The sequence below is a fragment of the Ammospiza caudacuta genome, chromosome 19 (assembly GCF_027887145.1).
Source record: "Ammospiza caudacuta isolate bAmmCau1 chromosome 19, bAmmCau1.pri, whole genome shotgun sequence".
NCBI classification, from domain to species: Eukaryota; Metazoa; Chordata; class Aves; order Passeriformes; family Passerellidae; genus Ammospiza; species Ammospiza caudacuta.
Window position 1 is genome coordinate 3,244,704 of NC_080611.1, and position 22,830 is coordinate 3,267,533.

At 41.4% G+C, this 22,830-nt stretch overlaps 1 protein-coding gene across 1 annotated transcript in view; it reads right to left on the reverse strand.

Moving 5' to 3' along the window:
* Positions 1 to 22,830, reverse strand: part of GRB2 (growth factor receptor bound protein 2) — a 47,676-nt gene that overhangs the window by 22,261 nt on the left and 2,585 nt on the right. The window contains exon 2 of the mRNA XM_058817537.1: positions 20,353 to 20,575. Within this exon, the coding sequence (XP_058673520.1) occupies positions 20,353 to 20,430 (78 nt within the window). The 5' untranslated portion in view covers positions 20,431 to 20,575. The remainder of the gene's footprint in view (positions 1 to 20,352; positions 20,576 to 22,830) is intronic.

Consider the following 22,830-nt stretch of genomic DNA (forward strand, 5'->3'; position numbering starts at 1 on the left):
AGGGTTCACAGTGCTTACATGAATTATCCTCCCCTTACAACAGAGGAGATATGATTCATATCAAGTGTCAAAGTACATGAATTCTCAACATCTTTATTTTTCCTTCCACCCTTGACAGCTCCTTGCTGAAGTTATTGCTGGGGGAGTGTCACAGCAACAGCTCTTACCTCACCAGCTATTCCCCCTTCCTCCTCCACTACCCCAAATGGAACAGGCCTGCTATCACTGAGCCAGCTCATGCAATTCTTTATTCTTTGCAATTTCCTACCTCTCATTTGAAAAAACAAATACTTCACTGTTATCTAAAAATATATTAAAACATTGCCAGCAACTCAGCACTTAAAGCAAAACAACCATCACCACCCAGTGTGAATGCACAATAGAAGGAGCATTTTTGGTAAGGCAAGTTTTTAAAGAGTTCTTGAGAACGGCAAGAAAAATAGCTCAAGTTACAAAAAGAAAGGGCTGCTTTGCCATCATGAGACTTGGCCAAATGCACAGTCCCAGGGCAGGAATGGAGACTGCCATCCACATCAGCCTAGGGTGGCTGATCCAAATTGCACAGGAGTGCACCTAGCACAACTTCTTCATAGCAAATTAAAACAACATTACAGAAAAGTCAACTCCCACACAAGTCCAAAAAGCCAAGCCAAAACAAAAAAAGCCACTGAATGAAAAAAAACCCCAAACAAAAAACCACAACAAAATCAAACCTAAACCCATGTCCAGTTCCCAGTGCAACTCTAGGAATGTCTGTGCTACCACAATATGAATGACACTCAACACAGAGTGTCCTGTCTGTAAAGCCCAAGACACAACTCCACGAGCAGAGTTTGTAACACAGCCTAGTTCAGCTTCTCCCTGTATTTTCTTCCCTCCAGCCATTCATCCTCACCTCTTACTCTCCATCCCCATGGATGCTATGCTGGCCCAAGTGTTTGAGGAATAAGTCAAGACAGGACAGAGTGAAAGAAAAAAACAAACATACATAATTTTCAAGGGCTCAATTTTTTCCAAGTTGCTCAATCCCAGTGAAGTTCCCTCAGTTGGGTGAATTCTGTTTCTACAAAGCACAGGAATTACAACTAGAGGAGAAGCTCAGGTGGTCCCTGTACTGCACCCAGGAAACAACCTCAGTTAAGTTCCAGCATTGCAGATTCTCTCAAAACCTGGTGTAACAATTAGCACCACTGTACAGAAAGACACTGTTCAGATGACCTATAAAAATGACAGACCAAACACAGGAGCACAAGGAACTTGCTTCTTCCTATCCCAGCCTCAAAGCACTATTACATCTTTTCTGCTTTCTCCAAATGTAGCTTCAGAATGGGAACTGGCAAATACACTCCATGTTCAAAGATGACCAGTAGAACACTCAGAGCAATATCCAAATGCTTTTAAAAGAATTCCCTACACTATCTAATCCAGAACTCCATCAGTGTAGTACCATGAAATCTCAATTATCCTATGAAACTGTTCAAACAGGAGTTACAATAAAATACCAAGCTTTTAAAGACAGAATCACATTTGCTTTTTACCTCCCACCACCACCAGCTGTCCTTTTGCTTTCTTTTCATTTCCAGACCTGAAGAAGCAAAACCCCTTGTTTCATAATTGATGCCCAAAACTGTGTAGAGAGCACAGAGCTTCCTCCCCAGGTTTCAGACAAAGAGCTCTTGTAATCTTCAAAGTCCACCTGACAATGTTTGTTCAGTAAAACATGTTGGTCCAGTGCAGAAGTCTCCTCTGTCACAAACTACAGAGTTAACCCTTTACAGACAGTTAAATTGAAATGACTTGCCAGTGACCAGAGTGAAGCTGTAGATAAGGAAAAACCAGGGAATTTCATGCTCCATTTGAGTTATTCCTTCTGCATTTTAACTATCCAGCTACATACTTTCCAGCATTTTGCATTAACTTGTATGTTCTTGTAAGAAGATGAGGAGACACTCCATGAAGTTTTATATTTTTGTGTATCACACACTGAGACAAAACTCTGGAAAATCCCACTTCATTTCAGAAAAGCTAGTGAATAAAATAATTCTGACCTGTCGGGAACTAAGAATTTCCCAATCTTCTGAACTGTAATATCCACTACTAATTTGGTGTCATATGTGAATTGCATCCTTTGTAACTCAAAAGAGTTGATTTACCCATCATTTTAGACTGTTAAGAGAAAAAAACCCAAACAAAAAAACCCAACAAACCCAACCAAAAAAACCTCCCAAACAACAAACCACTACCACCAAAGTGTATGACTCCAAGTAGCAAGTCCTTGAAAGCTTTACTATTTCAGGATAAAAAAAAAATTTAATCCAAAGTTTGTAGAACACACCTCAATCACCTTCTATCACTACATTTTTTGTAGCTGTTGAAGGGTTAAAGGCAAGACATTTTCAAATCTAAAGATTAAATGTAATGAGATCAGAATAATAAGATTACCATAATCTGCCTCACACACATAGCTAGGATCAGCCCTAATCTCTTCATTTTGAGACAGATGGAAAAAGCATGAAATCAGAGATAACAGGAGGCCAATTTCCTAGAATCTTTGCAAGGTTTGCCATAGCTGTAAGTCAGTATTTTGCTAGATTTGTACCCACTTAACCAATTCTAGCAGAACACACTGGAAGGGAGAATCTCTAAATCTGTACTACATAACCAGTAAGTTACATCAGTGTAATTTTAATATATTGCAGAATATTACAGACTAATTTACTGAGACTGCAGCCAGTACCATTCCCAGATGCTTTAACTGGGAGTGCAGCAGTAAAGAACAAACCATTTGAAAAACAAAGATCTTAAAACTGCGCATGACCAGAGGCTGCTCATTGATTTTTCCTACGGGGTGGATAAACACCAAGTAGCAATTTGCATCTGTGACCATCTGACAGAAAGCAGTCCCAGGAAGGGACAGTTTTAACCTTGCTTTAATACAGAGTATTCAAGAGATGCAGCATGGAACCATCCCTTAACTCTTCTTTCTGTATCTTCAGGATATGAATATTGGGAAGGTATTAAATAGCCTCAAATATACAAGAGAGTGGTTATGGTGGCTACTGTCCTCCTGCCTCGGTGGAAGCTGGCCATGAATCAACAATAGGGAAACTTAAGGAAAAAAATTAGAGAGAAAATAAAAATTAAAAAAAAAAAAAAGAAAAGCATGCTGGATTTTAGCACTAAATAGGCTCAGGATGATGCCTCAGGATTAAGTAATGCTGTTAAAGGAAACAGAGGTAAGCCAGAAACCATGCAAGGAATTAAAAACAGACTGATGGCTGTAAGATAAGTGGAAAATTGTTTTTCAAACAGCTAACAGCTCCTAATTTTTCCCAGAAAAAATGCAGCCCTATGCTGCAGGACAGTAAAAGCCTCAGTCTCTCTAAATCAGATCCTGCAACACAACACCTCTGAGGTTCGATGTGACAATTCAGCAGCACTTTAGGACAGTTATGCAAAGACCTGAGAAAGGGGAAAAAAAAGAAGTGCCACAAGATGCAATCTCTTACTGAGCAGGTTCACCTGTCAGTTCAGACTAATTACTCCATAAGTCTCAGAGCACAGTTCCCATGCATCTGCTCTTGGCCAATAATTTTAAAACGTATCTTAATTCAGCCCACAAAAAGCCTGTTCACACTCTCACAGCCCTCGTGATTTTGTATTGTATTATACAGACACAGCCACAATTAGGAATTTGGTTGGTCTCCACACAAAGCTCTTTATTGACTCAGCCCTGTTTGTACATACACAGAACTTGCTGCCCCACCTCTTATCTATTCATTTAAAATGTAAAATTTAACTCTCGTTTGTGGGGAAGACGTGCAGATCTTCCAAAAGCACTTATCACCCATTTCATTTGGGGATGGCTCCCTGGGGCAGCCAGAAGGGGAGACCCGATCCTGTCAGTGCTGCACCAACAATCCCTTCCCCACAAAAAGAACAGCAGCATCAATAGTGTCATTTTACCATCCTGGCAGAAATGAATTTTTGCCATCAGAACCTTGATCCAACTGCATGCAATCAAACCAAGACATTTTCTTAACTAGATTAGAAATTCACTTATAAAGCAGCATTGACTATAAAAAGATAAATTAATGAAGCTTACCCTGCACAAATCAAGGCAATTTCAGTGCATAGAGCCAACAACATTTTGGCTCAGTGTGACATGAGAGCTCAGTTTTCTACAAGATAAAAAACACTGTTTAAGGCATTTAAGCCACTAATTTACCACTGAGGAACTGCAGTGATTCTTATCAGAGATTTGTCACCTGCAGAGGGATGGTTTTAATCAGTGCATTTTTTTATGAGGTTTATTTAATGTTTTTACTGACTTTTGTCTAGCAACATCTTGAACTGAAGAGGAAAGGGACAGGTATTTAGTCTGGGTGATCTTCAGAGTGAGAATGTTTAATAGAAAAGGGAACTCTCCTCGTTTTCTGTAACTGCAAGCTGTTCCCACTTCCCTGCTGCTAGCAGGACATGCACACACAAGAGGAAGACACTTGCAAATGGTTTCTGATCCGAATGTTGAGCATCTCTGACTCATTCCTGTCCCATTTGCATAATGCAAAGCACCCCAGGAGCCTGCAAAAACCTGAGTGTGACAGGTAACACCACACTGGGGGCAGCTTGCACCACTAGCTCTAGAACACTAAACTCACAAATGTGAAATGTCTCCAATCTCACCAAACCAGGAGAAAAGAGATGAAGCTTTACTGTTCAACATCACAGGAACACCAGTGATTTCCCTGCTCATGTAACTGAATGGGGGAGAAAAAAAGGATAATAAAGAAGGCATTTATTGCAAAAAGATTTTTTGGGGACTTGCATTTAAAGGTTTGAGAGGGCACATTTCCCTGCACCGTGTTTCAATGGACTGGTGCAGGTCATCAGTCACACTTCAAAAACAAAAAAAACCTCAACCTGGTTGGTTTAAAAAAAAAACAACGACAAGAACCCAACCAGGACTATGCTAATGTTAATAACCCAAAGTTCAAAGACAGTTAACACAGCCCATTGTTACATGCTGTTCAAGCCAGGTCTGAAGGTTCTAAAGAGATGCAACTCTGGTCATTTCCACCTGGCCAGGTTCTACTAAGAGAAAAAGAATCCAAAATAACAAATGTACTGAAAGATCTTTGTTCACCAAAGCCATGATTAACACTGAACTCAAACTTCTGGGCCTGCAAGAAGCAAATTTCAGTGTCAAAAGAAACAGTCACTAAGGCAAACACATTAAATAAAATATATGTTAAAAAACCACACAGAAAAAATGTATTTCAGTGGATTTTGCAGTTAACTAAGCTTTCTGAAAATATACTTAATCACAACTTTGCTTCACAGGTTGTTCTGAGCAATTATTCTAACAGTTTTGAAAGCCAGTAGAACCAAACTGCACCAAGTAGTTATGCCCAGTAATCTTTCCAAATCTACAGCTTCCCAAACAACCGGTTTAACTCATAAATCCTTCATTTCTTTCCCAGGCTCCCATAGGTCTTTGATCATGAAGCACACAAATTGTATGTCAATATTATTAACATTGTATCTTCAGCAATTTGATGACAAAGACTTGGGCAATCCACTTAGCCACCATCAATGCCATCTTTTCCACAAGTGCCAATATTGCAGCACAAAGCTCCCTCAGTGCTTTCCCTGTGCCTTTAGCATATACAAACCTCAACGGGGCAAACACACCAAATTCTCTAAAAACACAGTGGGGTTGCTGTACCAATGTCTCATGTTGATCTTCAATCCATGATAACTTTCAGAAGAAATGTATGATTGTTTTCAGGCTACCACAGAATAATGGACTATTATATCCCAGAAATCTTTTAATGACATTTAAGTTTAGCCTATTTTTGGGTCACAACAGGCCTGAGTCACAAAAGTTAAAATTCATTCCAACATTAATCCATTTTTCTTTCTTCTCCAAACTCATCATTAAACGAAGGTTCAATTAGTGGAGAATCCATAGGATACAGAATTAAACACCCACAATTCCATACTCATAATCTGGAATAACAAATTCTGGGGTCACAGTGGCCTCAATTTAACCATAAAAAGCTTGGCAATTTCTGGCCAAACAGGAAAGCTTCGCCTTTTTTCTTCACAGAGAAAAGAAAAACACCCTCCCACCCAAGCCTGTACAAACACACACTCCTCAGGAGACTGAGCAAAGAACAAGCTTTGGTAACTGCTGAGGGAGAGAAGGCATCTGAACCACAGACATGGAATCAGATGGCAAAGGATAAAACCATTCCTTTAAAACAACAAAAGCTATCAGAACTAAATGGCATTTGTCTAAGCCCAAAAAGAAGCACCAGATGTCACTTTGAACAGCAGAAAGTGGAAAGACATCAATAATCTCCTCTTTTGGAAAGGAGGAGGAAAGATGGCACTGCAGAGCAAGGAGCACACGTGTGCCAGAGCTGCTGATGGTCTGTGACATCCACTCATGCCAAAATACTGCTCCTAAACTGACTTCAACTGGGAGAGTACAAAGCCCAAGAACTCCAAAGCAACTTTAATTTTCATTCTACCTCAGAAAAAGTCCAAAATCACAGCTGTGGGGGCTTACTGAAAGTAAACTGCTCAATTACACACTGGAAGGGAGGGGAGAGGGGAAAATAAGAATTAAAAAAAAAAAAAAAAAAAAGAGGGGCAACATCTGCACATCAAAGTAAAGCTTAAAAAAATCCCCTTGTGCAATGAAGTTCCTCTTTCACTTCAGAACTAATAAAATAGCATTTGTTCATGTCCAATGCTCTCCATAAAAGGAAAATAAAGCATTTAAATGCCATTTACTCACACACAGTTAGAAAAGAACTTTATATCATGAGCAGACTGAACCTACACTAGTGTCTTGTAGCTCACTATCCCATGGACTGGGCTAAGAAACTGCAGCCCAGAATTACTCAGGGTCAGGAAGAAAACCAGTATCCTAACAGAGGAATATTTTTTTTAAATTTAAAAAGAGACACTACTTACATTACCTCAGAAGAACAGAAAATATGAAAGTGATAAAAGCTGCCTTAATTTTTTTAATATAACATCATATTAGAAACACCAGCTATATTGACAATGAAAGTCTACTGCTGCTCTCTTGGCTTGTGGGCAAGAACAAAAAAAATCCAAGAGTCTCCTTATATGAATAATGCAGAAATGCAGATATGAAATGCCAAAAGCAGTAACTTGCTCCAAAATCTTAAAGTCAAGACAGCTAAGGCACAAAATTCTTTATGGAAAAGATCAGATAACTAAAACCATCTCCTAATTATTGTCTCAAATTAGAAGAATTGTTCCAGGTCAAGAACAAATTAGAACAAGAACAGACCTCGTAATGGCTCAGTTGGAATAACCTGGAAGGGAAATCCCAGTGCAGGTCACTGACACCTGAGGGTGCATTATTTGACTAATAATGCACTAATTTGAAGCATCCAAGCACACTACAGCAGCACAGTATCTCTGCTGTAAGTCACAATAAAAGCTAAGGCATTAAAACTCTCCCTTACTGGGACAGTCAATGCCTTGGCCACAAAAAACTCCCCCTAGGGCCCTGAGGATGGGTCAGTCACTCCTACACAACAAAGTGGGATTTTCAGACCATGCCTTAGTGTGGATGCATTCAAAAAGATTCCCTACAGTGGAGTTCTGGGAAGACCTCAATATGTGGAAGGCAGCTCAGGGATGTGCTCACCAACCAGGAGCAGGCATTATCTAAAGACTTTAAAATACATATGATGAGATGACAGCTGCTGGTTTGGTCCCAGCTGCTTTGCAGCAATACTGCCAGTCCAGAGCCATAACACCTCCCTGGAAGTACAGCAAATGTCCAATTAAGTTGAGTCAGGCAGCTGTTTGGAGGCTGGGCTCTTCTGGCAAAGCTATAAAAGCAAAAAGCAATCATCACCTCAGACCTCCACTTCATCAGTGGCAGGAGAGAACAAAAATGTAACTCGGTATAGAGGGCAGATGAATCATTCATTGTGATAAACTGGAAGCAGTCACAAGGCTTTTCTAAGGTTTATTTGAGCTGCTTCATTTAAAAACCCAACAACTCAACTTTTGGCTACCCCGACCCACAAATGTGCTCATTAACAACACAGGAACCTCACCCTTGGTGGTTAAAAAAGAAACCAAAGGGTCAGTGTCTGCAGCACACGGAGGCTGTGCCACAGCATCTCAGGACTGGCTGCAGCTCCAGGAGCCACCCAAGAAAGTAACAGAAGGGTGAAGAGACAAAGTTCATCAAGAGAGTGAGGAAATGTACTCAAACCCTAAAATTCATCAGTTACACTGGTAACTTGTAATACTAAAAGGCCAAGTGATAAATGCAAGATTAAATACAATATGGAAAATAATGTGTGTGAGAAAAAACACAACCAAAAAGCCAAAGAACTGTGAATGTATGAAGCTAAGGATTTTAAACTATTACTCCTCAGCAATTATAATACAATCAAAGGGGCAGCAATCTGAAAATAAATTAGAAACATTACCTGTTTCTCATAAGAACAAAACAAAACAAGTATTGTGACACTAAATTTGTGTCAGCCCCTCTGTATCATGAGTACTTACATGTAGCATTTTTGGGATGGATTAAAATGAACTGAAAGTTGCAAAAAGAACCAAGATAAAACAAAGCATGGAATGGGTTTTGGACTGTAAGAGATCAGACTATCCCTATGTCCTTCTTAGAAAAAAAATGCAACCAAGACAAGAAGACATTTGCAAATCAGTTCTCCCCATGAGAAGTACAGGGGAAATGTTTTGCTATAGTCTCTTGCAAGGAGAGGGGGAGAGAAAAGAAGAAAAAAATAACCAGTAACACTCCTAGTTAGCATGTTTCAAATGAACAAGTGACTTTATTCCACACAGTACATGTTTTTGTTATGAGGCTTTCATGCTGTAATGTACAGATGGATTCAAATGGGTTTTAGAAAGATGCACAGAAGGTGTGGCCACAAGAGCCAGGCACAGCCTCCAGCAGGGTGAGTCACTCCAGCCTGACTGAGGGAAGCCAACACCTTTCACAAAGAGGAAGATGATGTCCAGGGCTGGACCTCTGACCAACACAGTCAGCACTGGAGTGCTCCATCTAGCCCAGTGCAGAATGGCAAATATTCAGAGTACAAAGAACAAAGGAAAAACCTATGTGTAAACAGTTTTCTATTTCTTTTAATTGTGAAAATTGCATCATTCACTTCAGATGGGAACTACTCTCAGAACACTGTGAAGAGTAGAATTTACTTCCATTGAAGAAAGTTTAAAGCACAATACAAAATCCATTATAAAAGTACAATAAACTGAGTATTACCTGTAGCAACCAACAGTGAGTGGGAGAAAGCTGACTAATACAGGTAGCACAGTCCAAGGGCCATGTGAAAGGTCAGCTCAAATCTGTCTGTGGGGGCTGGAAAACCTTGGCAAACCCAAGCACACCCCAGGAGTGTTACCTGATCCCTGCCATGAGGACATGAGAGTTAGTTCTCACCCATTTGGATGGTGGCCTCTCCCTCCCAGTTAGCAAACTGGGAGTTTTGGGAACAATGAGCAAGGGAAAACAGGTGCTTTTAGAAGACTTTCATTAGGTATGGCCAGACTTCTCAGTTTTGACTGCAATTTTGTCCAAGAACAGTTAAATTGAGTTAGAGTCAAACCAAACTTAGAAGATTGTGTAACAGTATTTTCTTTGTGAGGACTTTAAACTAGGGAGCCCCAAAGGGTTCAGAAAAATACCCTTGGGGGGCTAATTCAACCACTTCCACAGAATTTCAACCTGCAGCACTCCTGAGCCACCCACAGATCTTTTTCAGTAGCTGACCAGCCTGTAGAGCAGCTCTTTTATCAACATATTGCCCTATGTTTAATAACTTCAGCCTTTCTGGAATGCTAAAAATAATGTTTTCTTCTCGACAAACAAGCTTTAGGGGGAATTTATTACTCATCATGCAAATAGAATCAACAGTGCCTCTAATCTTACTGCGACATCATGCAGGTGTTTGTAATCCAAACAGAGACAGGTGGACTGAAACACAAACTTTTCAAAGGAAAGAAAGCTCAACAAAGTTTATAGAAATGCTGGAAGCCTTTCTATTTATGCCTTTCCTTCTAACATTACCTAAAGAGAGCAAAGGTAACAGCTTGTGAGATTTCCAGACACAACAAGCTGTAATGGGAAGGGTGGAAATCAGGAAATGTGGGTCAACTATAATCACTTTGGTTATCTTTATTTTTTGTGACCCTGCAGAGAAGGTTGTTTGTTGGTTTAAATCTGAATTTTTCTAGGTAGTAAGGTTGGATGATGATCTCAGGGGCAATTCAATGATTTTAGGGAGTGTCACAAGAGTCTTCAGCTGCCCATCCTGGCAGAGAGCAAGTGACACTCTGAACCTTACAGGCAATTTTCAGGGAAGAAAAATGAGGAATGTATCTCTTCTCAGTAAAGTGTAAGGAAATGTCAAACAGCTTGAGACTGGAAGAAAGTTTTAACACCCTGGCAGAAACAGTCAAATCCACACCATTTTTGACAAACCATAGTTTCAGGAGAGGTAGAGCAGAGGTGGCAGTGCAAAATGTATTTTAAGAAATCGGGACAGAAGCAAAGACAAGGAGGAAGCAGAAGCAACTTCTGCTTCCTCCATTCCAGAGGTCAGCAGGGAGCAGAACTGCCAGCCCATGCTTGAGCACTTCCAGGCTTAAGGATACATCTTGTTCAAGCAGTCTTTGAGGACATGTAGATCATTACAGAAACAAAATTTAGCTGTCAAACATATGAACAACAGGTTCCCCTAATATAGCCTGGACAAGGCAAATTTGTCAAGCTGATGTTCATGTCATCAAAATTCAAGCATTATTCAAAGGCAAGGTTAGGAAAAAGAACATTTTAATTGCCAAATTTCATCTTTAAAAGTGCTCACTGTCCTTGGATGCCACCTTCTTCTCATCTTCCTCCTTGCATTTGGTTCCTTTCCTTTCTGCAACTGCAGGATGCACTTTGAACCCTTGTTTCCCTCCCCCTTCCCAAGAATTTCCTTGATTAGTTGTGTCCCCAGAAGTAGTAAAGATTAGAGCACAAGCCCTGAACTGCACAGGAGCTCAGGGAAATACCTCCCAAGCAAAAATGGCAGGTTTTCCAGAGGTACTCACAAAAGGTACACAATTCTGCAGCTTAAAATCCTACTTATTCTAAAATTAATCCACTTAGATTAGGAATCGAAGCATAGCTCTTTCCAAGCAGACCATAATGTATTGTTAACAGCAGTAAGTAAAAACCAGATCAAATGGTTAAAGTATCATTTTCATACTTATTCTAAAGAAGGGTAGGTAACAAAAGAATACTCAAAATTTGACTGTACATCAGGGCTTATAATGGCAAAACCTACTCAAGCTCAGCAAGAGTTGCAAGAATTTAAAATTTTGTGCCAATTTCTCACAAACCATAGGGCTGACTAGCTCATACTGCAAGTCTTCAGTACTAGCAGAGCTGCTATGATTAGTGGAACCTGCTGTCTCATACATAACTCATGAAGAATTCCCCCCTTTCCTCCCAAGGGAAACAATTTTGCATAACAGCAGCACTTCCCTCCCCCCCCCATGTAAACCTGTAGAGTTTTAGTACAAGTTAGGGCAAGAAGTAGGTTGGCTCCATGGAGAAAGCATGAATTCCAGAGACAAATTATTTAAATAAGAGGTTTTAGAGACTAACAGTATAATTACAGTTCAGCTGAAGAGAGGGGAAAAAAAAAAAAAAAAAAAGCTTTCTGCTCTCTCTGCACGAGGTCCAGCTGCAGTGGAGCCAACAGGCAGCTCCCAGCACTGCGTGCAGCCTGACACGAACTCACGCAAACCAGCAGGTACAAACAAAAATTCTACTCTGTTCAGTATTCTCTTATATTTTATTTATAAAGGGCAGTAACATTTGAACATCACCATTCTAAATGAATTACTCCACAGAGGCTGACTATCTACTTCCCAGACAGAAATAGCTGTTGCTAGCTTTTGCCTTATTCCAGTCACTGTTCTGATCTGCCACCACAGGATCAAAACCCAACTGATTTCATGAGTTCCCAATATCAGGACTACTTGCTTTTCACAACCTCAAATAATTGGAGACAAAAGAATCCAAGATCCAGTACAGAAATTCAAGTAAGCAGTCACTGCTGAAGGGGATAAAAAGCCTCTTAAGCTCTTCAAGACATTTAAAACATTTTTAAACTGGGCTTTTAGGCAGTATCTACAGAAAACACCATTCTTTTCTTAAAGAGAGACACACAGGCTGAGGAAAATTATGAACACAACAATTTAAAATGCAAATTTCAGATGCATCTAGCCACTAATCAGGAAGTATTGTAGAGTAGCATCTGGGATTCAGGAATATAATAAATATCCTAAAAATAATTTTCATGAGCAGTTTTGGAGACTGTCAGTTCACTTTTTGCTCCATTAGAGCTCAGCTGTACAACTCCGTGTGTTTAGCACATGTCATCATGAAAAAACCACATTTTTAAGTTTGTTAAAGCAATTCTCACATGAGTTGTCAGATGGTGGCACCAATCATGCATACAAGCCATGGGAACAAGTTCAGGCTCCACCACAGACATTCTGCTTCACAACATTTTCTGTTCCATTTGAACACCTACTCCTAGGAGGTGTTACAAGATGTCTTCAAAGCTGAAGGCATGTGCCACTCACACAGAGCTTTAAATACTCAGCAACAGGGCAGGGGCCTCAAAGTGACAAACAAGGACAAGCCCCAGGCTTGACAGATTGAAATGGACAATGCTGCTGGTCTGAAAAGTCTAAAAAGATTTGGCTATTTGAGGGAAAGAAACAGTTTTATCCAGCATTTCCCAATGTAGAAAATGAAAACAAATGCAGCCCACTCCAAAAGTCAGAGAAATTATTCTCCTATGCTACTTTCTCTTCCAAGGGCCAAAGCATCCAAAAGCCACATTTATTTCCAAGTGTACATTAATTATTCCAGTCACTGGTGCCTGCCCAGCCTGGGAGATAAGTTAACTGCCACTGCAGGACCAGCAAAGGAAATGAAAGAGCAACAACAGCTGGGGGATAAAGCTGCAGATAAGAGCTGTGTATCAAACTGCTGCAGTATCAGTCTCCTGATCTACCTTCAAATGCAGCACACACAAGTCACCCACTCATTTGCATTTTAAATCTAACACAATTTTCAGAGAAAACTGGAAATTACAGAGATCAAAGGCAGCTTTCCTAGGTAAATGAAGCAAGTAAAACATAAAACACTTGGACCTAGTGCCTCTTTTCACCAGTGCCCCAGTGAAACAGAGCTACACAAATGCTCCATTTCTAAGGCTGTAAAACTGGGCAGAGAAACAACAAATGCATTCCCTTGCTCACCTTCCTATGTAAATATTCCATTCCCACGTCTCAGCTTCAACTCCCTGGCTAGGACCCTCCCACAGCACTGGAAAAAGTAAGGGCAGGGGGAAGAAGGGAAACAGGCTCATCCTCTGCTACACTGTGTTAATGAAGAGTAACTGCTCAGGCCTTAACTAACACAACAAAGAATTCATCCAGACTCCTGTGTGAGTTTTGTAACTCACACCAAATCCCACAGTGGGGTTATCTTTAGTGCAGCCACCTCGAGGTCAGCTTGGCTGTAGCTGAAGAAGATCCAGTCCCTTCTCTTGACCACAGAATGCAGACAAACCCATGGGCCTGCAGACACCTCGGGTGTCACAGCTGCAACAACGCTGTGCTGTCACACCTGGGACAGTCAGCACAGAAAGGACATTCTGCAACTCAACACCACAGAGCAGAAAAAAGGTGATGCCACAAAGACACACAGGAAAAACTCAAAACTCAGCTCCTCTAGGTTTGTTGTTTCTAAGTTGTTTGTTGTTATGGTTGTTAAATTAGCTTTGATTCTTCAAACCTTTTAAAAGGCATATAAATAGAATTATTAAAAATTTAGCAAAGGTTGTAATTCAGGGATAAAGAGCAGGTATGGAAATTTGCCATCTCTAGTACAACAGCTTATAATACAATACTTCAGTCTCACAGCAGTTGTGAAAATGTCCAAACATTATCTTTAGTAGCTCTTCTAGTTTAGATTTCTACTGTAAAATTAATCAAGATTGGTAAATTAAAGCACCTTTTTGCTTAATTTGAGATTATAAGATTTATTTGCTCCAGTGTTGTTAGGGCACTAATGTCTAATTTTCTTACATTTTCATAAAATAGGATTAGTTTAGCCCAGCACTTTTTTTTTCCTGAAGTTCAGGCTTTAGTATTTGATTAATGGTATGTAGCCCTTGGCAATTTCAAAGCACAGGGGATTTTATCAAGGGGTCATATAGTTCACTCCTTGTGAGGCTGAGCTCTACACAGAAAAACTGGATTTCTTATCTTCCCTTGCTTAGTTGGATCCTTACTAGTTGTAGAGAGAAATCAGAAAAGTCTGAATATCACTGCAAAAAGATCCCCTCCTCCAGCCATTAGCAGGACTCTGCACATAAACTGGAAATCTATGAATACACTCCCAATCCTTAATACATGCCACTAAAACTCATAATCCTTCTTTTCTTCCCTCAAGCTGCAATCAAGTTTTACCATTTTAATTTAACACAATAAATTAAATCAAAGTTAGTTCATTAACACCCAGGATGTCCAAGAGTAACAGATGTTATTGATCTGAAACTCTCCCACAATCCCTAATCACAACAGTTAACACAACAGAGATGTCACCTGACCAAAGAGGGGAGGCAGCATCTTTGTGTTGCCAGTAAATAAAAACAAAAGCACGTCATGTTGGTTGCAGTTTGACAAGCAGGTCGAACAAAGCAGATAAATAATTTATCAAGCCAAAATGGGATTTGCTGCTATGCCTGAGCTAACACTTGTCTGTCATGCCTGGCATATCACAAGCTGGACCTTGCAGAGAGGCTCTAACAGCTCCTCCATTCAACTGGCAAAGGCAGCTGAGCTTCAAATTAGCACCATCTCCCTGGTTAGCACAGAATGCAACACGTGCTAAGGCACTGTCACAAAATCAGCTGAGCTGACCACTGGCTACAGCCAGTGTTTGTTCAACACTCAGAACTCCTGCAGCCTTCAGGCAGCTCAGAGCTCATCTTTCTCTGCTTTCAGGGACAAGTTTAAATAACCATCATAAAACCCTTCTAAATAAAAATAAAGATGCCATACTTAAGGTGGAATGTTTTTACTCCTTGCTTGCAAAGACCACTTTACACCTTCAGACTGGAATACTCCAGAACTGTCTCCTGCACAGAAATACCTTCAGCAACATGATCTTCATCTAAGCAGGTCCAAGCTCTTCTACAAATACAGAACAGACACTTTGTTCAGATCAGCTATTTCCTTCCCACACACTTCATCCTAATGCCTACAGAAGTTGCCTAATGAAACATAACCCACCTGGAACATAACCCACCTTCAGACTACTTTCATACTTAAGAGGAAGAGTATTTGAGAAGTTTGCACTCAAACCAGGCCTCAAACACTCTGGCAGATCAGAAGAATGCAGCTCCTCATAGCAGCATCTCTTTGTGACACAGATCTCCAACTGCCAGATCAACCACATTTCACATAACTGTGCTTGGTTTTATGTCTCTGTAGTGTTCTGACAGTTTTGCCATCTCAGACTGCAATATTGATCACATATTGATGGCAATTATCATCTTAATTCAAGGCCAGCAGCCAGGGAACATGACCTAAGCACACCCCTACAAATCAACCATCACACATAGCAGAGCTGCCACTCACACAGTAATGGAGCTTGGAAGGGCCTCTGGAAGACACCCAACTCACCCTCCTGCTCAAAGCAGTCTCATCAGATTAGAGTGCTCAGGGACTTGCCTGGATATCTCCAAGGATGGGGATTCCACAACTTTTCTGGGCAACCTATTCTAATATCTGCCCTATTTCACTATAAAGCACATAGTCCTTCCAATTTGGCTGAATCATTATTCAGAAAAATGTTTCTCACATATTAAAATCATCAAGACCACATGGAGTCCCACCCCATTACAACAAATGGGAAATGATGGAGGAGTGAGTAAAGAAGGGAGAGGAAGGATGAATGAAAAGACAGCTTCACTCAAACCAGGAAAAAAACTGGCACATCTCTTCAGCAAACCTTGAATTTGTGTTCTCTAGGACAGACATCATGACACAACAGCCAGTGCAGGTGAAGTACAGAGGAGGGAGGGGAAAGAGCAGTAGGAAGACAGTGCTCCCCTCATTTATCATCTTCCTGCCTGCCTCCATTTGAAACTGTTCCACTCTATCCTGACACAGAAAAATGGTTTTCATGCAGGAACTGAAAATGCCACCTCAGCATCAACTGTTAGCAAACACTCAATTCTCTTAAGGGCTGACAAAGAAAATAAGTGTGGTGACAAACACTCATGGGGACAGAACCTGTGGTGACTGTCAAGTGTATGATCAGAAAGGGAAAAGTAATTTTGACTTGGCTGAACCAAATTGTGAAGTGATCAAAATCCTATCAAGGAAATCTTCTTCTGGCACATAAGGAAGCTGGTTTGTGCATCACACAAAAGCAAAAACCTCAAAATTCAAGATGATGACCTTCTACTTAAAACACCACCTGGATAGTTTGAGTCATAAAAACAGTCTCTAAGCACCCCTGAATTAATTATGATGACATCTACTGGGAACAGTAGATTATTCACTTCTTTAGAAAAACACTTTCCAGCTATGCCCCTGTGACAGAAGGAGAAAGAGGAAATGAAGCAGTAGTTTATAGTTTAAAAACAAAACAATTCTAAAATTTAAGATATTAATTAATGTTTAGTGCTCCTGCATTAACCACGCAGAAACCAAACAGAGCACCACAGCAGTAGAGAAATTACAATGACATGACAAAGAATGGTGATTTTTCTTCTCTTTTCTCCCCCTGGTTCCTGCCTAACCATCAGCATGTATTAATACACTTTAGATCTGAGTATTTGGCATGAAGGCTGATAGTTGTGGGGGACATAAAACCTGAATAACAAATACTGGGACTGAATTTAACTCCTTCCAACTTCAATATATATAGCACAAAAAACCATAACAGGTGAAGACTATAAAGGCATCAGGACAACTGATGTTCAAAGTGAAAAAACAGTAAATCAAGATTTCAGGTAGGAATCCCTCAGGTAGGAATCCCTCAGCTTCCTTATTTTACTTTTTTAAGTAACAGGAATGGGCACCTTCACCTCTCCCAGTCACCAAGCAGCTCCTGTGAAGCAACAGGAGAGGCACAAAGCTGGAGAGCTGCAGCACTGTCAGAAGGAAGCAGCAATCTTGCCTTTCTTTGGAAAAGGCTCAGCAAACAGTATTTAGAGTATGTGAAGTTTAGAGAAAGCTGTCAGTGAGCATCCCCTGAGAGGCAGCACCACACACTGCTAGAGGCACCAGGCAGAGGGCAGGGGACCCACTGTCCTGCCAGGGTTACAGAAACCACAGAAGCAGCTTCTACCATGTAGTGCCCACAAGGAAAAAAAAAAAAAAAAAAGAGGCCAAGCACTTTTCCTCTTCACTCAGCTGTTCTACAATTGCAAGCCAAAGGTCAACTATCTTCACTCACTTTTGGAAAGCAGCCACAAGATTACTAACAACCAGCTTAATGGCTCCAGTTCAAGTGCTGTTCAATCAGGTCCCGGGTCTGTGGGTAGGCAGCAGTAATGGCACATGACATCACAGGCAAGGTATCTGCTGAGGTCAGAGCAGCCACACTGGGCACCTCTGCCTCCCCTCCCCACAGGGAGAAACGTGCACTGCCAAGGACTGGCAGCTCAACTTTAGAGATTTTGCTCTTGGCTTGTGTGACACATTTTGCTACAGATCAATGCTCTGCCATCCTCTAACAGCCAGGCCTGGCTCTCTGGAGTGCATCACCACGGGGGTCTCACAGTCAAAAGCTTCACTGTGCATGAAGTAACACACCCAGGGACACTGAAGGGTGCAGGTGCATTCAACATGGCACAAGTTTATTCCTCCTCCCAACAAGGACAGGAGGATTGTCCTGGTGAATGAGAGACATCACACAGGGCACATGACTGGGACACCCCAAGATTTCTCACTCATGAGCAGATCTGGCATTTCGGGTGGAAATTAATTTCCACAACCACAAACACATTTGAAGTCAAACAGATTTTTCAAAGCAACAAAGTGCCACAGAAGTTTGTCAGTATGAGTAAAGTGGAACAGTTCTAACTCATTTGGATTTATCTGTCTGAAATTCACCAGCTTCACACGTGAATCTCACCACACTGCACAGAACTCAGTTCAACTATGTGCTGAAGGATTCCTGGAAGTCCTGATGCTTCTGCTGACTTTAGTGATAATCTTGAGCAATTTACCATTTCTATGGCTCAGTTTATGCATCAATGAGGTAAACATGTAAAATTTGTGAGCATTTTCATATGAATATGAGCTGAAAAGAAAGGAAATACAGATTGAAGAATTGTGCATAAATGCTCTGAGGACGTGTTCAGCCAAGGTTTAGGGTAAAGTAGGAAAATCCTTTGTATTCTGGGAAAAATAAAATTATCAATGCAGTGTAACAGTATATATATGTTTCTATTTGTGTGAAAAAATTTGTATCCATGGGATGACATCAAGTAAACTCATGAAGACCTTACTATCAGCCACTGTGCACAGATCTAAGACTTGTAACACAGACTAAACTTCAAAAACACTAAAAAAAAGTATTTTTCCTTTACTTCTTAGAAAACATATTTTTAAACAAATGAAAATTTTATTATATTTTTTCATGTACTTAAATAAACTTCTACCCCATACTAAATGAAAATAGCTGAGAATACACTTTACAATATATACTCTATTTCATTAAACTTCATTTTTCCTTCCTGTTCAGCATTTTCTAAAAGCTGACTTCAGCTATGCTCTACTTCAAATACACTGTAAAAGTTGAAGCAGCTAGTAGTAACCCAAAAGAGCAAGGTTATCACAAAAGGTTTCCAAAATTCTGGCAATCTCAAACATTTAAAAATAGCCCTGGGAAATATCCTGGTGATTTTCCCACACAGTGGCACTGAGGTGTACAGGTCTAACAGGAGTTTTTAGGCCAATTATGGGGCAGGGATGTGTAGGACATACACAGATGCAATCATTTTATAAGTTAAAATCTCAAAGCACGATATGCTTTAGCAACCTTTATCTTTTTATTGCCTCACACTTTTAACAAAGCCACAGTTGAAATATCAGCTATAAAAGAAACATAGTAGGTTGACACATAAAGGTTATTTTTTCTAGCTTATTTTACAATAGGAGTTAAAATCAAGCCCTTTCCTGGCAAAAGTGTTGAGCAGATGAGTAATCCCACTGAGGTCTGCAGGACTTGATTTGTCAGCATACACACAGTTACAGCCTTACATCTGCAGGAAAAGCACCTCTCAAAACTGCTTCTACTCCAAGCATTTTAGAAAAAAAAGCAGCTTAAAGATACCTTCACACCAAATATATCACACTAGCCCACCTTTATGGAGAAATAGTGATTATGAATGAATTCCATTAAAGCATTTTGCAATATGGCTCTTATTACTTGGAAGTAACAAAGCTCTGAGCTACACTTCACCAAGGCCAAATCACTAAGGAGTTTTGTATTTTACTCCCCCCCAAAATAAAATGTTGGGCTTGTTCTGCGTGTCCAGTTTTGTTACAGTTGTAGAAACTCAACTCTTTTCAAATTCCTGTAATATAGCCAAGATGAAACCTAAAAAGGTTTTGATATATTGAAAGAATTATAGACCAAAATTCCTCTAATGCACTCCTACATTCACTTACATCTGCACAGATCCATTATATATTCAGCCACAAGCTTATCACTCCAGTTCATCACAACTGAAGATAAAACTCAGCTTCGATATTTGACAGCCTGATGCTAAAAGATTATCTACTGAGAAATAATCCAATCACTGTTCTTTGATATTAGAATCCTTAGCAGGAGGCAAAGAAAAGGAATACCAAATTGATCTTGATTACTTCATGGGGCTTCCTCTCATAATCTCTACACTGAATTCCCCTTTATCTTGTACTTCTGCTTATTTGCTGCCGTGTTTATGACTAAGTTTTCAAATATTCCAATCTCAGAGGAGAGAATCGAGAGACTTTGGGATGCATGCTTAATACTGAAACAAAACAGCCTCTCCTGCTCTCAGAGGTGTGACTGGGATTTAGAAGATCTTGAGGCTCCGTATGAAAAGGAGATGGCATTCTCTGGGGACCCAAAAGAGGGTCAGGTCAGACGGACAGGAAGAGACTCAGAGAGAAACTGAAGAGTCCAGGGGTAAAGAGGGAACACCCGAGCCCGAGCTCTCCACTTACCTTAAGGATATCGCCCCGTTTGAAGCTCAGCTCGTCATCCGCGGTGGCTTTGAAATCGTACTTGGCGATGGCTTCCATGCTGGGGCTGCCGCGCCCGGCGGTGCGGGCGGTGGGCAGGAAGCGCTCCCCGAAGCCTCCGCTCCTCCCGCGGCGGCGGCTCCCGGCTCGGTGCGAGGCGCCGGCCCCGTCTCTCACATACAGGGAGGCCGGGGGACGATCCGCCCTAGGGGAGGGGGAGGAGGAGGAAGAGACGGGCCATTAGGGGAAGTGGCACGGATCGATGGCCGGGGCCGCGCCCAGCGCCGCTCCCTCCGCCCGGCGCGGCGCGGCCGCCGCTTCCTCCCGCCGCCGCTCGCCCGGGCCCGGCTCGCCCGAGTGACGCGTCCCGCGGCCAATGACAGCCCCGGCGCTGAGGGGGCGGCACCGCCACCGGCACCGCTCCTCGCCCGGGGCTCCTCATGCCGGGCCCTCCCCTCTCCCGGGGATCGCTCCCGCTCCTCGCAGCGGCAATTACAGCGATGTAACGGGGGGAGGAGAGCCCCCGGCTCCAATTACAGCGATGTAACGGGGGGAGGAGAGCCCCGGGCTCGGCACCACGGCACCGGCACAGCCCGCGGTAGGCGAGGGGATGCGCTCCGCTGCCCCACCGGCTGCCCTGGGAAAAACCCGTCTGGAAATGCCCGCACCGATCGTTTGGGTTCTGCCACTCATACAGCTCACGTCGATTTAAATACGAGCTAGACAAAGCACAGTGCTATTGGGTTGTTGGGGTGGAAATGCCTATCAGAAGGTGTCCTCAAATAATATGACACAGGAACAAAAGTTTGGGCTGACTCTAAGTAAAAGCAACCATCCTGAAATTCCAGTGCTTTGAGCAGCAGAACACGTTAAAAAATCTTTGTAATTCAGTGAGACAATCGGCAAGTTTGTGTCTCTTAGGGGCTCAGAGAAGACATTAAATCAAACCTGGCAAGTCATATACACACACTGAAACCACTGAAAAAGCTTAAGTCCTACCCTCAGGTTTCAATAGGAATGATTTTCTATAACCCAACTACACTTGATAGCACAGAAGCTAAATAATCAGAAAAAAAATTCACCAAAACACAAGAAAGACAGTCTCTAAGTTAAACCCCACCATGAATACCCCCTTGAAGAGCTAACAGAGAGCTGGCACTTGTCAATGACAATTCAAGACCGAAGAGATCTGACAAACACTGGTGAACCCACGCACCTGCTAATTCAGGCTCCGTGCTTGTGGCCCAGAAAGAGCCCTGCTGCATGCAAAGGCAGCAGATGGCAACAGCAATTTCTCATTTCAGAGAAAAACCTGCCTTACATAAATGCAGTTCAGCAATTAACATGCTTATATTCCATGAGCCCCATGTTTGCCCAACCTTCAGCTCCCTGTAGAGAATAATGAAGCTCGAGGCAAACACTGGAACTGAGATTCTATCACAGGAATCTGGCAGAATGAGAAGAGGTATTTACAGGATTCACCTTGATTTTTAAAAGACCGGCTTAGCAGGGTCCTCGCATGGACAGAGCTTTGGGATTTCTCTGGTCTTCCTACACAGCACTCCTGAAATGTCAGCAAGGTTGAAAACAGTCACCAGTCACAAAGAGCCCAAGAGAACAATCTCCCTGTGCTACCATAACCAATGGAAATGAATGTACTGGATCCAAGCTTCAACCACACACATCATGAAATCCATAAAGTGGATCATCTTAACTACATTTTGGTAATTATGAAAGACTTAATTTTAGTCTCAAAGCTGATGAAAAACCTTCTTTCTGATGTGAGTCTTTCACATCATACCAGCACACTCATCCAAACAGCAATAATTACTTCCCTTCACCAGAAGTATTTTCTCTTTGCTGCTGCTTCTACTGTGTTGTGTTCACCATCTCCTCACCTTTCCAACCTGGCCTCTTGGGGTTTGTCAACTGATGGTACTGATAATTTTCTGCTATTATAGCACCATTAAAGGGCAACATGAATGACAGTGTATGAAGCAATGGAAAATGCAAACTGCTCAATGCTTGTTGTCTACCTGTCCTGTATCTTTTATAGCAAACATCATCTATTTCTAGTCCTTCTTAAATATTACGGGAAGGAACCTTTGGGTGTTTCTACCACCCACCACACCACATGTGAAAACAAACACCTTCAGCCAAGGGAGCATGGCTTGAAAACCCCAAGTTCCAAACCTAAGAATGTAACACCAAGTTGCAAACTTAAAGTATACACTAAAGGCTTGAGACACATTTAAGAAAGAAACTGCTTCAACTTATAAATATGCCTTTTCTGGGGGCACACAGGTATTGCTGTCCAGCACTGCACTACCTGCTAATAATTACTTTTTTAACTGAAGGTGTTAAAACACAGCTTTCCTAGAGAAACTGAGCAGCATTTCCAAGAACTATACTGGCATTTCCCTGAGCTTAGTAACAGCACAATGTCGGGAAATTTTCCAG